We start from the raw sequence: 16,385 nt of genomic DNA on the forward strand, positions 1-16,385 counted from the left end.
AGGTTGCCTTGGAGAAGATTTGAATGTGTGCTGATCTTCAATTAAAAGCTATGTGGAAGCTTTTATGCTTTTTGTGTTTGAGGTAGGTTACTCCTTCATGGAAGCTGCCTCAGTACTCCTAAATTTGGGCACTTAAAGTTGCAAGTTGTATTGCATCTTTGTATTATGCCTTGCAGTTCAATACTTTTTCCATGTCTGTATCATAGGCTACTTTTGTACGTATTTTTCTCTAACTAGGGCAAAATGAGATCATTACTATAGTAAGCTGTTCATATGTGCAAGTGGTCCAGTGTTGAAATAAATTTTCCAACCTTGTCAAGTATTTTAGTTTATGAATGCAATATAAATGTGTCTCTTCTTTTTTCTTTACCCATTTGGTAGTGGATACCCTGTTTTCAAGAAAACTAAATGGAAAATACAGACTTGAACGCCTCGTTCCAACTGCAGTCTATCAACATATGAAGATGCACAAACGGATTTTAGGACACTTATCTTCTGTATACTGTGTAACTTTTGATCGGACTGGCAGGCGAATATTTACTGTGAGTACAAAATCTGTATTTTTGTAGACATTTTCTTTTTTAAGTACACATAAGATGTCACCTAATTGTTTCCAAAACTGGAATATAGGATAGATACACTGATTATGAATGAAAAGAAGGTAATCCTTTACCACTATTCCTCTCATGTTTTTTTTTTTTTTAATAGCCATGCTGGTTTACATGCTACTAGATGTGATGGTGATAGCTGATCCGTGTAGTTCATTGGGAAAACTGTTAATTTTCCCACTGAACCTATGTAGGTTCTTTCTTCTGGGCTTGTTTGCTGTAGCAAAAACATAAGCAAAACAAGGAACCGCCACCACAGAATTTGATTAGGGAGTCAGAGAGAGAACAATCACGTGGTGTGTTGTAACAAATGTTGGTTCATAACAAATTGTCTTTATGACATCCTAGGAATTTTTTTTTAATACTAGTGTTCTTAGTATTTTTAATTATTTGCATTTTTTGTTGTTGTTAAGTCATAAATACTAGACAGATGTCTGAAGTCAGTACTGAAATTGCAGCTTTCCCAAGGAATGGGATTTATAAAACCAGATAGGTATCAGTGTAATATTTGGATTTCTTGGTAAGTAGTCAGTTTCAGTAGAGACAAAGATTTCATAAACACACTTCATGCCAGACCAGGGTGCTTTGGCTGCATTTATTGCCTTCCTACAAACACTGGATGTAATTGATACCTGTGTGGATTGAGGAGCTTGATTGTGTCCTTTTAACCTCATGTCAGATAGCTTGAACAATGCGGATAGAAATACAGTTCAGGTTTCCTATTTTTCCTTGCAGTCCTAACTTCTAAAATTCTTTCAGAAGGCAGTTGTAAGTATAATTTGCCATTTTGCCCACATACATCTTGCTTTGTAATGTGGTGAGATGTGTTGTTGAAGGGATGGGACACCTTACAATGTTTTGAAGAGGCAGATTTATTTGTTCACTTGTTATTTCAGGCATAGAAGAGACTCATTTTCATATTTCTTTTGTTTTCATTAGCAAGCCAAATCACAGGCATTAAAATCTTACGTCCTGTGGTTTATATGTGATTAAATTATCAGGAAAGGGGCTCTGTGTTGTGGGTTTATTTTGTATGTGACATGGCAGAATGCATTAGAGATTCTATGACACAATTCTCTTGACTGTAACAGTAGTTTTTTTCTAAGAGAGAAGTAGAACAACCTGAAATAAAATGGAGGGTGGAGAGGGGCAGTATGTTTCTGGAACCCCAGAGTTTTGCTGGCATTCCTTTGCTGACTGGTGTCCTGGTCTAATTGCTTGAAAAAAAGTTCCCAGTTTAGATCATGATTACTTCAGTCTGGTGTTAAATAAAGTGGCCATAGATGTTAATTGTGGTTGCTGAATTTTCATTTTGGAGGGCCTGGGACTGAACTTCTTATCTCTGCACTTTTAGGTAAATCCAGTGTTCTTTGTGTATATGTTTAAGTGGTTGTTGGCAAATGGTTGTATTCCACATTTCGGTAAAATCCAAGTTGCTGTAGCTGGCCTCATATTGTCTGTGGATAAACAGTCACGATCTGTTGTGTTGTAATTGCATCTGTATAATGATATGGTGCCAATTCTTTTCAATCTAGACCACTACAACTTCTAAAGTCTCAAGTGTGGCGTGTAAATTTGCGTGCATCAGTAGGGAATTGTTCTTGCCTTACATTTTTACTCTGCAACCTTCAGTGTAATGATATCTAGATAAATTGTTTTAGATTTATAATTGGTTCTAGAAGCTGCATCATAATAGTTTCCTGTTCCACGTGACATCTGAAGGATTGAAAGCCTCTAAATTCAAGCTTTGTTCGTGTTCTGTTTTGAATTAAAAGGAAAAGTGTTCTCAGCATCTCCCAGTGCTCATCTGGGAGATGTTGTCCTTGCTAGAAAGATGTTACTTCTATTTTGCCTAAAGACAGCGTGAACAGGATATGATACATTTTTCCTACTAGCCTAGTTGGCCTGTATTGTGTTCATGTAGCAAGGTTGTGGTACTGGGGGGGCTTCTGTGAGAAGCTGCCAGAAGCTTCCTGCTTGTCCAACAGAGCCAATGCCAGCCGGCGCCAGGATAGACGCACTGCTGGCCAAGGCTCAGCACATCAGTGACGGTGGTAGTGTCACCGGGATAATGTATTTAAGGAGGAGAAAAATCCCAGGGCAGCTGCAGCTGGGAGAGAGGAGTGGAAACATGTGAGAGAAATAGCCCTGCAGACCCTATCATGAGTGAAGAAGGAAGAGGAGGAAGTGTTTGAGGTGCTGGAACAGGTTCTCCTGCAACCTATGGGGATGACTGTGGTGAGGCAGCTGTTCCCCTGTGGAAGTAGAGACTTTGTATTCTGGTTCTACTGAAAAGCATGACTTGCAGAGCCAATGCAGGGTAATAGAAACAAATGCTGTCTTCTCTAGTTCCTGCACTACTCAAATTTCTGACTGCAAAAAACTTTTTTCCCCACCTTTATTTTCCTGTCTCTGCTGAGATTATTCTTTCTAGGGAATAATAAACAGCATTGTGTAATAGTCTATGTAAGATTTCCAGCCCAAGATTAACTGTGTGTTGCTTGGCAGTTTCACTTCATCCCACAAGTGTGTGTAATGGTAGGTAAATGAACCAATTTTACTCCATACCTTGGTAATGCAGTCATCAATTCTCGGTGCTGAAGTTGTTTTAGGATTCACTTTTGACAGACGCTTTTTAATAGGTACATAATTTGTAGGAGTTGTAGATATAACCTTGGAAACATGAGCTGTGCTGCAAGCCAATGCCATTGCTAGCAGAATTGCAACAGTATTTTAAGAGTTGTGGATTGTCCCATTCAGATCAGATAGAAACACATGAATTTATTGATGTCTTGCTGAGGTGCTACAGAATATACAAATTTACCTTAGTTTTTTTTCTCTTTTGTTTTCCTTTTCCCCTGCCTTTTCTGCCCCTGGCCTCCCTTTTTCATTGTTGAGACTTGGCTGACAGTCACTTTTTCTCTGCAGCGGAGATGTACAACCTGTGCCTTTATAGTGACACTATAGCCAGCTGGCAGGGACCAGACCCATTTTATGCTGATTTCTTTCCTTGGTTTACTGTTACTAAAAAGGCCTCTGGGAACCCTCCAGGTGGTATTAGGTCCCACAAGTATTTTTTATTTTTTTTCTTGCTGACCGTTTTGCATCTTTGTCTGTGACTGATTTCTACCTTTAATAGTATTTGGTAGTTTTGGGTCTGCCATTCCCCCCTCCTAGTTTCAGGTCTCTTTTGAGCGGTGAGGCTATTATTTACAGTTTTACACACAAGCAAGCACACATACCCTTCTGTCTTGTCTTGGGTTTTTTGGTGGTTGGTGACTGCATTTTGAGAAGAGTGTACAAGCTTCTTCATACTCTAGAATCTCATATCATGATAACAGAACCACATGAGCAGATACTATCTTTCAGATAATTATAGCATCCTTACTGACAAACTGATGATGTACAGGTTAGATGTGTGGACTCTGAGAGCATCAGTTTAGGGCATTTTCAGGTTCAAAGGGTTGTGATTAGCAGCGCAGTGACTGCTGGAGGCCAGTCACTAGAGGTGTACCCCAGGGTTTGGTACTGAGACTGGTACGCTTTCATAGTTCATTTAAGGACCTGGGTGATGGAACAAGAGGGTGCCTTCAGTAAATGCACAGAAGATAACAAAACCTGAGTGGCGGATATACCATCATGTTCTAGCTGACCCTACTTGAGCAGGGAGTTTGGACTTAGACCAAAGTATCTTCTCACCTCAATAATTCTGTGATTCTGTCTGCTCATTGCTGTAGCTCAGACTGGTTGTGTTCCCTGCTCTAGCACTCTGGCAGTCTAGCAGTTAGATGAGGCAAATGTGTTCCACAGAATCTCAGCATGGAAGTTTTATGCATAGGTAAAATAGTATAGGCTGTACCATTGCTCTTTTCACCTAAGAGGCAAAAAATATAATTATGAACAAGCTTCTGTAACTATTTCCTTTGCCTGGGAGACCTGGTCCTATCTTATAAAAGGTATGTGATAGTATTGCCATGCCTTCTGCTGTCTTTAAAGTGTAAATGCCAGGTAAGCTTGTACACTGTAAGTAGATGGAATAGGAAAAACTGGTGACATTTTGTAAGGATGGTGTCACATTGTAACTTGTTGTAGCACCTGTGTGTGTCCAGTAGCAGATCAGTTCTCTGGATGTTAAAACCCAACTTTGTATTGCTTCTGATCCTGAGTAATTGAATTAAATGTTTACACTAAACCTTGTCTGTCAGTGTGTGTGCAGTGTTCAAATGTCATGGTATTGAGCCATGGTGTGGTGCAAATACTCAGACTTTCAGGAAGGCACAGGAATGCAATAAAAAATGAAGGAATGAGTTCTGAATTTTTTGTTAGGGCTGTAAATTCATTGTTATATGGGCAAGTAGCTGTTTGAATTGTGTGGGAAGACCAGCAAAACTGAATTAAGTATGAATACATAGATGAAGCCTCTTAAGTTTGTTGAGAAAGAGTGGTCATTTCAGTGTTTGTTAATGTGAATATTGAAGCAGGTTTGTAGTAGTTCAACATAAAAATGGAATAGCTGTTCATACATGCTCTTTACCTAACTTGTTGTGGTATGATGATGATGAAACTAGGAAGATAAGGAACATAAGTAGGTGTAAATGACAGACTGTACCAGTTCATAATTCACTTTCATGTTTAATGTAAATTTTTATTTTAATGTGTTGCAACAGCTTCTTCAGTTTGTGCTGGATTTTTGGAAAAAGTGTCTTACTGAAGCATAAACCAACTTACTGTAGGATTTGTGATCAGTATTATAAATTGGTATATGCTGTTGAGAATGTAAACCTGTGTTTGGAATGCAGTGTGGAAAACTGTTAAAAGCATGGGTGGGAGTATCTGCATGTCACTAGTTCTGTTTTTCACTTCACTGTGCTAACTCTAACATCAAAACAGCTAATGGTGTGGTTGAAATTATTTCTACCTTACTTCTAGGGATCAGATGATTGCCTTGTAAAAATCTGGGCAACTGATGATGGAAGGTTGTTGGCTACCTTGAGAGGGCATGCAGCTGAAATATCAGATATGGCAGTAAACTATGAAAACACCATGATAGCTGCTGGAAGCTGTGATAAAATGATCCGAGTTTGGTGCCTTCGAACTTGTGCACCCTTAGCAGTCCTTCAGGGCCACAGTGCATCTATAACGTCATTGCAGGTAGGTTTTTGCTTTGCAAAAATGAGTCATGAGAACGTTCAGTGTAATAAAAATGCACGCCTGGCAACTAAGCCCTGAAGTGAGAAGGAATTTTCATGGTATGCATTGTGAAATAACACGTTTATTGTCAAAATGCTTGACCTTTGAAGAATGCTAGACATAATCCTTGTTCAAAAAAGTTTCATGGCACATATGGGCAGTTCTGTTTTGAAGTACCCCTCCTTTGCAGGCTGTGATTGTGAGCACAGGTGCATTGAATAAGAGCTGCAGTCACTGGGAGCACTTTGGTTTGTTTTTGTTTAGAGTTGCATGCTATTGTGCAACTTGGTTGGTGGGGAGGGAGGAAGAATCTGGACTGCTTTGGCAAGTAACTCAGAAGGGTGGTTCTGGAGGGACTGACTGAGCAGCATTTTGTTATTTTGGTGTTCATTGTTCGTTCCAATCTGTTTCCCTTAAGTATGATTTGATACTTGATTTTCTTTTTTTCTTTTTTTTTTTTCTTTTTTTTTTTACTTTTTTTAAACTTTTTTTGGTGAAATGAATTGTGGAACTTCTTAGCACATCTGGAACAGATTAACAGGAGAACTTTTCTTTTTTTCTTCCCCCTTTTCCCAGTTCTCTCCATTATGTAGTGGCTCAAAGAGATACTTATCTTCGACTGGGGCAGATGGAACAATATGCTTTTGGCTGTGGGATGCTGGCACCCTTAAAATAAAGTTAGTTGCTATTTTATTTATTGCTATTTCTATTTATGTAATTAAGAATGACGTACAAATATGGATAAAAATTTGACTAAACAGCTTTTCATTGGCTATTTCAGTATGTGATTGTTGGGTATGATCTGTTTCTGTTGTAGCTATAGCTTGCTTGCTTATCTCTTAAAAACTAAGTTGATAATACAACATTTTATGGCGTGATAATGTATATCTGGTTATTTAGAAAATAAGTCTACTGTTGAGGTTTTTTGTTTAATACAATGTCAAAGTTGGCACTCCTTTATTCTGATGTCATCTCTTAATCTCAAATGAAATGAAAGTTATGTTGATAAAATTATTGCAATCTAGATTGCAAAATCCAGTTTTTAAGGAAACAGTAATATCCTAGTATAAATCAGGATAGGATATTTTTGATGTTTGTTTTTTCCTTACTTATATTACCTTTTCATAGTTGCTCTTGGCTGTAACATGGCAGAAGGCAGAATTCTTGGACAGCCATGTATTGATGGCTGAAGTTGAGTGTGAAGTTTCTGCCTTCAAAGATACTAAAAATGTTGTCAGGACTTTCCAATATAGTTTTTTAAAACCAACTTGCTCAGTAGCTTTCAAATGCTCTTTGCTCTTCCTTTATCACTAAAACCCATAGCTTAAAATTGGAAATGGATGGCTTAGTAATCATAAGTGATTTAGCTTTGACGATGGGATGTGTTCTTCTGAATATATGCTTGCAGGTGAGTACAATTTCCTTGTAGTTTTAGTAATTGCTGCTAGAATCTTTTCCTTGCAGTGCTGAGGTTATGCAGAGCTTGCAGGCACACTTGCATAGGTACTTTTCTAGTTGTCTGGGCCTTAACTATTTTGATGTTCTCTGGATGTTTTATCTCTCTTTTGATAATGTAAGTGAAGCTGTGTCTCAAGTTGTTACTCCTCTGCTGCCTAGTGCATGCTGTAATCAAATTTAAGACTCCCCTTTTTACTGAGGAGGAGATAACTTACATGCTTATTTTTGTGTGAAGGAAAGGAGTTGCCACCACATTATTTTTTTTAAGGTTTCCCAAGTCTGAGCTCTTGTTGACAAGATGAAATCTTTGTCTGATTGGTAAACCTTTTGAGCCCACATTTTTTTTCTTTTCTTTCTTTTTTTCTCCTTGTCCTAAGTAAAGTTTTAGTCTGTGAAATTGATTTTTTGAAATGAATTCTGTCATTAGAAAATAGCAAATCCTTGAGAGTTAGGTAGGTTATAATATATAAGCTAGGAGATAAATGTTTTGAAATGATGACTGTTTGAATGAATCATGAAGTTGGATGGGATTTGTCTTGAGATAAAACTTAGGGGAAAAACTGGTTCCCGTTATAGTAGGTGATTCTCAACTAATTCCTTTCCATGGTGATATATAATTGTAGAACAAAAATTTTTAGTGAGATGTGCTCAACAAATATTAAAAGTACAAAAGATATTTGAGTAATGCTTTCATGTAGAAGTCATTGTAACGTGATTAGGCAGGGGCATAGAGAAAACAGATCAGTTCAGCTGTCTTGTGCAGCACAGCAAGGAAGTGGTCTGGTAACCCAAGTCCCGCCAGTGATTCATGTCGTTTGACAACAGAGTGCAGATTAAGTTTTGAGACTGGAATTTTTCTACTGCTCTTACCTTCTGTTCCGGAAATGTTTTTTACATTGGGTTTGAGAAGAGAGAGGAAGCCATTAAGCTGTATTCCTTCAGTCTGGAAAAAAACAAATGTATGAAGATGAGTCATGTACAGTCATGAATGTGTTGAGGAGGGAATATAATGAGGTATTGATTGTGGGCCCTTATGGTTCTAGAAGGTATCAAATGGAAGTATCCATTTTCAAACTGGAAGAAGATGGTTCTTTACAAAACATGCAACTGAGTTACAAAACTTCTTGCCACAGAATATTATGCATTATGTGAAGATATTAAAAGGCATCACTGTGTGCTTTTTCTTCTTTTAGGTCTTTGTTTAAACTTAGTAGAACTGTAATGTATTTGAAGTAATTGATGCTTTTTAATCTGAACTAAAACTTGATAAAAATGTCTAAATAAGAAACAGGTATGTCTTTTGAGACTGGAACATAACTTTTTGCCACTTGTGATATTGAAACAGTTGGACACTCAGACAAGTCTTAATTTCCTGACTTGTACAGTGTACTAGTTCAGGGAACTTGTTAGTTAGTGGAAGTTTTACGTAATATGCTAAGGTGTAAACTTTTCTAACTGTGCTTATCACAATTATTCTGGTAAACCAAAATAAATTATACTGGAAAACTTGCATTCCAGTGTAATTTTCCACAAGAAGGCTGCATTGCATGGCCAGTGCATCTCAGCAATGGGTGTATATTGTCATAACAGTTTTCAGTGAGGTGGTTGCACGTCCTTACACACTTGAATCTGGTTCTCCTTCCAGAGCTGTGGAAGTGTGGCAGGTTCCCTCCACATCCATTCAGTTGTGTGCTGGGGAAAAACAAGTACTAGCAATATAAGAGCATCAAAGGAAAGAATGATGCCTGTTAATTTTTTATCATAATGCCATTTTTTGAGGTTATTTTAAAAAGGTATGATGTGTAGGCTCTCTGGAAGAGAGTATCGCTGGTGAGGTGGGAAGTTTATCCTTCCTTTTATTCCTGTAGCAAAAAATACAGGCTTGTTTCTGTTCAATATCTCTAAAGAGGAGGAAAGCTGGCAGGGAAAATAAGATCTCTTACCATGGTTATTCAGCCTCTGAGCTTGCTGCCCTGTATCCTGATTCTAGTACAACTCCCACCCCAGGAAGGAGAAATTGGAGCTTTCAAGCATGACCAAGAGCTCTGAGTAGTTCAGGTGAAGGATGCTGTAACATGCTTAAGTCAGAACTTGATTTTATATTCCTCTTGAGCTTGACTGCAGCCTGCTCTGCAAGAATGCAATTGCTGTCAGTGATGAAAGTGTGTTACTAAATTATCCAATGTTTCAAATGGGGATGGGTGGTGAAGTCTTGAAATTTTAGCTACTTAAAAGAGAAAATCTATATATCCCATCCCTGCTTTTGTATTCAACACTACTCGAATCACCTGGCAGTGGACAGCCTAACAATGATCATGTGGTTGATTGTCATTTCAAGATGATTGGCAGTGCCATTAGTACTTTGCTGAACTTTTTCATGAAAAAGGCAGAGTTGGTATTGTGTTCAGTGGGCTCTCAAATTAAAAAAAAATCAGTTTTGTTCTTAAATACACTGAGTTGTATTTTCTGTTTTTTTTTTTCTTATCTCTGCAAATGTTTATTTTGTTTCATTCTCAGATTGCAAAATTTCTTGTAACTCAGCTTTGCCAACAACTCTGCTGCAGTTAATATTATTTAATTAATAGTATGTTTGAAATTAGGGGCTTCCTATGTTGGTCTCCCATTTTTTTATAACCTTGTTAATTGAGGCATGTTCTGTGTTTGGGTCAGACATATGGCCCAGTCTGGCAATGTTGGTGACAGTTCTGCTTTGATGAACTGCAAAAGGACACATTACAATAGATTTAGTATCATAGGATGAAAGAGACATTGGCACAGCTGACCACAAAGTTCTGATGTTATTCAAAGGAAAGTGAGCAACCTTGTTCACATGGTTCTGTGACTAGTGTGGATGCATGTTCTTTAGTGTTACAGCGGCTCCTGTCTCCTCTTCTTTCCTTGAAGAGATTTATGACCAGGCAGCTACCATGTATGTTGTTGCTGCAGGCAAGGAATTCACAGAGTGTAGCCCAAACTAGATGGGAAAACAATTGAAAATTTAGGCAATCAAGTCTTACCCTGGATTTAGTCTTCTTTTACTATTCTGGGTGGTGATAGTAAACACAGGAGTTGGATCCTGCATCAGTTTACAGTAGGGAGGAGAGAGAAAATCTGCTTCGGGTCATCAGAAATTGAAGAATTGTGTGCTTCAGTCAAGTTAAATGGAGAATTATTACAATTGGTCAGTGGATCACAGTTAAATTAGTTGCACTGCAAAATATTTGCCTATATATCTTTTCTGAGGAAGACACTGACTTTTTTTTCTTCTGCCACCTGTTTGCATCACAAGTTTCCAGTGTTAGCCTGTTACTGATAGACCATATGAACAAGGCAGCAGAACCGTCTCACAGATTTGGATAGAGGAGCTTGGTGTACTGCTTTTCTTCTTATCTATTTATTCTCCCATAATTTTAGAAAGAGGAAAAAAACCTCAGGAAAAACACATGCTGATTTTGACATTCCTGTTTTGGACAAGACACTGATTTCTCAATTATCATCAGTGTGATGTGATGCTTCTCATTTTCTTTCTTATGCAGAAGGCCCTCGATGTTAAAGGGACTGGTCATATATCAGAACTCAGATATGCTGAACCTTTTTTATTATCTTGTGAACAAAGACTTAAGTTAGAGAGGTTATATCAAGACATCTGTTTTCTGTGAAGAAGTCTTTCTTTAACTACATGACCAGAGTTAAGCTAGTCTGCAGAACTTAGATTAATAAACTAATAAAACACTTAATAATTGCATTGGAAATATATGCAAAGTGAAACATTGTCCTGGATGGAACCAGCTTTTGTCCCCTTTCCATGCTTCACAAAAATACTGATTGCCCAACTCATTTTGCAATCTGCTTTATTGTAGAAGAGTGCCATAATCCCTTGTCTCCTAATGCCTTAAATAGCACACATTAGAGAGACATAAGTTTGAGAATTTAAATTGGTTATCTGAACTAGAATGTAAGTGCATACTTGCTCTATTTTGCAGCTGTCCTAACTCCAAAGGCGGAGTTCACAAACAAGTTGGAAGAAAACAACAGCCTATTTATCTATTTGCATTTGTTCCAAATTATGTAAACTGGGTATTGAATTGTCTGATAGTTCTTGTTAGTATCTCAGTTAAGGAGGATTTCAACTGTTTTGTAGAAAAGATCTTTGTCCTGCTTAGTGTATCTTGTTTCCTTGTCACAAATCTGCAGGGAGTTACCTTAAAACTCCTGCAGGAAAGGTCACAGAAACAGCCTATACTGAATGGATAATTTGGAGAAAGATTTCTTAACTAATATTGCTGATGTTTATTACTTTGTTTCATGCATAAACATCACCAAGGTTTAATGCTTATTACTTTCTTTGAGATAGCAATAACTGATTAGTGGAGAAAGATCTCTTATGCATCTACCTTCAGGTGAAATGAATTATACAGGCCATTTTGCTTTTAAAAGAGAACATTTTGGATAAGTTCTGAATATGCATTCTTTTATGCTAGAGCAAATCTTTAGTGATGACACTCGTGGGTGTAGTGCTGCTGTTCTCTCGTAAGTTAATTCTTTGAGGGAAGATTGCAGATGGCATACTATGCAAGACCACCTACTGGTTTGAGGTTGCTGTAATCCATGAACAGAATTGAAATAATGATTGAAGAACTTGATCTGATTTGTTTTGGTTTTACACACCCTTAAAATGCCAGATCCACTGAAGCTTTAGTTTTGTTTCCATATCACATTCTGAAATGCCTAGAGAAAAGTGAGGGCCATTAAAGTAAAATCCCTTACAAACTTCTAACCACTGTCCTGACATTTTGGGTACTATTTGAAACTAGCCCACAGGGAACATATGATGTCATTTGAAGAAATTCTTATATTCTAATACTGTGGAAAACTCCAAATTTATTTCAATTTCTTTGATATCCTTGTCTATAAAGAGCACCCGTCTCTGTTTCTCTCTTGTAAAAGCAAGCATATGCCACAGGAGAAAGCCAGAACACCCAGTGGTTTAAAACAACATCATGGGCAGCTGGCTGTTCTGCTTTCCTGATAACTTCAGGAGAGTGTTTTGTATAGCAATATCATAGGATAGAAGGGAATGGGATTTAAGTTGGGTTACAACTCTCCTTGATGCATGGGTTACTTAGTCCATCTGGATGTCTTGGTTTCCTAAAGATCAGATCGTGAAGCATAGTCACACAAAATTGTTTATAAATGGGCAGCCATCTGTTCCTTCATATTTAATTTTATCCTTCTGTTCTTTATTTCTAAGATACTGACTTGTTTTTTGAAACCCTATTAGGAAATTATTTAACTGGTTTTCTTTTGTTTGTAGTCCAAGGCCAACGAAGTTTACAGAACGTCCTCGGCCTGGAGTCCAAATGATCTGTTCTTCTTTTAGTGCTGGTAAAAGCTTTTTTTTTTTTCTTTCTCTCCTTGAAACAGTATAAGAAGTTATTTGATGAGTAAAATAAAGTACACTACAGCTACTGTAGCGTATTTCTTTTTAATAAGGTGGATTTGAGTTAGTGGCTATAAAAAATCCCAAATATTTAAAATAGAAATTCAGAATTTATGCATTAATACTTGCTGCTACAGAAATTAGCAATACAGTTAAAATTAGAAATTACAAATACAGTTAAACATGAAATGTTGTAAGTAAGTCTCTTGTGACTGCAAGTCTTTTCAGAATGGGATAGATATATACCTTTTTCTCAGAATAATTAGGAGAGTTGGCTTTGTACAAGAAGATGCTGATTACAGAGTTCTCATGGTCTGGGTTTCATTGATTCTACAGCTGGCAACTGAAGAATGCTACATAAATAATTGGATAAAATATCAAAATGTACTGGAGTTCCAGTTCCATTTGATTTTTATTAAGAGGGAGGCTTCTAAGAGCTTAGTTGCAAGCAAATTACTCTGGTTAACTAATCTTTTGGATATGTCTGCTGATGCATATTTACTGACAGCAAATGTGAGATAATTCAACTCTAGTTAAACTTTGGAGTTTCTAAATCTTGTTTTGACTTAAAGGTCAGTTTCAGGCATAGTTGAAATGAGATACAGCTATAAATTTCAGAGAATAAATTTAAATATTTGATGTTATGTCCCTTTGAAAATACTGCAATAACAGTAGATTGCCCTTTTTTTAAAGTCTTATCTGTTTGTTTTTCTCAGGTGGAATGTTTTTGGCCACTGGGAGTACAGATCACATCATTAGGGTTTATTTCTTTGGATCAGGTCAGCCAGAGAAGATATCAGAGTTGGAGTTTCATACTGTAAATACATTTTTTAAAATTATGTATATACTTGATTAAAGTAATAATTTGGATAAAAGGGGATAATTTGGAGAAATTTGATTTCTTTTTTCTTTTTCTGCTCTTTTTTTATATAGGACAAAGTTGACAGCATTCAGTTTTCTAATAGTAGTAGCAGGTAAGCACACTATTCAGAGCTAGCTTTTTGACCTTGTAGACATTTGTAAATACTAGTTTCCAGAGGTAGTTATTGAAACAAAGAGCTTTGTTTTGAGTTTCATCCAGTAAAATCATCTATAACTATTGGAGTCTCACTGTTTCTTTTTCACGGTACTCCTTAGTTTCACAGCTGTTTTCATTGTAATGCTTGAAGTATTTTGAATTTGCTAAAATTATGAAAATACTTGAAACATCTTCCTAAGAAATGTGTGTGTGTGTATATATTCACATATCAAATACATGTACTTTTAGATATATTTTAATGTGCAAACCTTTTTACACCTAAATGACTGCTGGATACAAAAAAAATATCAAACTAGATCTAACAATGTTTTGTTTAGCTAGCCTAAGGCTTTTTTTAATGTTTCACCTAAAGTTCTGGATGTTGGATATGAAGGATGCTAAAGAAAACAGTTTGGTTTATTATGAAGTATCTGACACTTTCACTTATTTGATGTTCTAATGTACACTTTTATCATGATACAAATAGTTGTAAACCAAGCTTCACCCACCTCTTTCTCCTCCTCCTACCCCTGAACCTCTAAAAGGGGAAAGAAAAGAGTGGGAGAGAAACTCAAGCTGGGAAACACTTCTTCATATAAGTATCATAGTACTTACTCAGTATACAATGCTAACTTATTGGAAATAGGTTTTATTTTAAATCATGTCTGTACTTCTGCTGGCAGGGCTTTCCTCTTGACCTCTGTGTGTGTGATAGGGTCAGCTCCTTGGAATGTTCATTGGGTTATGGTGTCCCTGTGCCAGGGCAGTGTCATAACTCAGCAAGGTGCACCAAAGGTCATGGAACTGTTAGTTTGGAACGGGCTCAGGATAGGGAAGCAAGTTTGACTTTTTGGAGGCCTTCAATTTTTTTGTTGGTATGGGAAGCGTTTTTAACCTCAAACCACTTGTACTGGATTCTGACACTGTTTGGACTTCTTACTCATAGCTTCCATTTTTGAGTTCTAAATTCTGGGACTTTAATTTCCAGGTGTCTTTTCTGTACAGACCTGCCTTTGATCTCTGAGTAACTTTTTCCTGCTTTTGTTAGATTTGTGAGTGGAAGCCGTGATGGAACAGCACGGATCTGGCAATTTAAGCGAAGGGAATGGAAAAGCATTTTGTTAGATATGGCTACTCGCCCAGCCGGGTAAGTGATATAAAATGTTCTGCTAGCACATAGATTCTTGAGGACCTTTGCTATAATTTTCTGACTTACTAAAAAAGTTTTTAAAAAGACAGTGAGAGAAAAGAAAAATTACTATTAATTTATTATTATTAATAATAAAAAATTTATTAATTATTATTGCTTAAATGCACAGTATGCTTATCCAGTTCTTGAAATTCAATGAAAATAAATATTTGATTACATATTCAGCTGTGGAAATTAGCTTGTCCTGATAATAGTGCCACTAATATTTTGATTAGATTAAAAGAATAAAAGATAACCAAAACCCTTTGAAGGTCAAATTTATATGGCTTTTTACATAGGCATTTATTTCTGGAGCAAGAAAGCCAGGTCACATCTTTTCTTGAGACTGATTGCATTTTAGTAATATTTACAGATATTATGGAACCTGCATGCCTAGGAAAGAAGTATTGTGTCCTTTTCATACAACATGCCAGAGCAAAGAAATTGCTGGCTCTGTAATTTGTTAAAACAATCTGAGTGTTTACAAGAGTTTGTAGGTATGGGAAACTTCTGTACACTAGAACAAGCAACAAAAGATGCTTGAAGATGGAGACTGAGTTAGTAGGAATTGAGGCTTGCACCTTTTTATTTTGGCATGAAGATGTTTTCCAGTTGACATAAATTAAAAAGATTTGTAACAGGTTTAAGGGATAAACCTTTTCCCCCTTACTGTTAATACTGAATGTTTTGAAGGATATTTAGTAGAAAAAGAACTGTAACAGTTTCAGGAGTCATCTGTGGAAAGATACCTGAAAGATGAAGAGAATGATGGAAGAGAAGGCTAAATAAAGTGTAATTTAGTTAGATGTTTAGATCAGACAGTATCCTGTCAATTATGAACAGATGCAACAAAACGTAGGTATCAAACTGTTGGACAAGAATGTATAAAAGACTGATACTTTGATAACAGACTGAGTTACTCTCAGTACAAATTCTCCATTTTAACTGATTCTGTGCAAAAGAGGAATGGATTCTTCTTCATTGTGGCCATAAATGCTAAACTTATCTGAGAAACGGAACTGCTCATTTTAGTAAAGCACCTATAGCAGAATTCTGTTTTATCCTTGTGACTAGAGGAATAAGTGCAGTTTTAAATTTGATCTTTTCTGCACAAGAATGGTTTTATCAAAGAAAATGAAATTGCTGCACTGAAAGGAAAGAATTAATTCAGCTTATAAAGCCTCCTGGGTTCTGCACTGAATCTAGAAGGGAATTTGGCTATAACTACATTTTCTGTTACTGGGTTTATACTATTACACAATGTGTTGTTGTGCTTACTATATGGAAGATTCTGTATTTTGTCTGCCTACTTAATGGTGACATGCTATTGTTGAGTTTGACTGATGTTTTCCTAGAAATAAATGTGCTAGAGAATTCAAGGGTGATTAGTCTTTAAATCATGCTGCTAAAAATGTAATTTTTGGGTATTCTGATTGATTTATTATAGATTACTGTTGTTTGGGTTTCATGCAAGATTAAGTG

At 36.7% G+C, this 16,385-nt stretch overlaps 1 protein-coding gene across 3 annotated transcripts in view; it reads left to right on the forward strand.

Moving 5' to 3' along the window:
* PHIP (pleckstrin homology domain interacting protein) overlaps window positions 1–16,385 on the forward strand; it is a 103,701-nt gene that overhangs the window by 21,526 nt on the left and 65,790 nt on the right. For all 3 annotated transcript variants that reach the window (XM_069011284.1, XM_069011286.1, XM_069011287.1), the window contains exons 7-13: window positions 382–542; window positions 5,538–5,759; window positions 6,375–6,475; window positions 12,571–12,641; window positions 13,413–13,513; window positions 13,630–13,670; window positions 14,763–14,861. In XM_069011284.1, coding sequence (XP_068867385.1) covers window positions 382–542; window positions 5,538–5,759; window positions 6,375–6,475; window positions 12,571–12,641; window positions 13,413–13,513; window positions 13,630–13,670; window positions 14,763–14,861 — 796 coding nt within the window. The remainder of the gene's footprint in view (window positions 1–381; window positions 543–5,537; window positions 5,760–6,374; window positions 6,476–12,570; window positions 12,642–13,412; window positions 13,514–13,629; window positions 13,671–14,762; window positions 14,862–16,385) is intronic.

The sequence above is a fragment of the Aphelocoma coerulescens genome, chromosome 3 (genome assembly GCF_041296385.1).
Source record: "Aphelocoma coerulescens isolate FSJ_1873_10779 chromosome 3, UR_Acoe_1.0, whole genome shotgun sequence".
Classification (NCBI taxonomy): domain Eukaryota; kingdom Metazoa; phylum Chordata; class Aves; order Passeriformes; family Corvidae; genus Aphelocoma; species Aphelocoma coerulescens.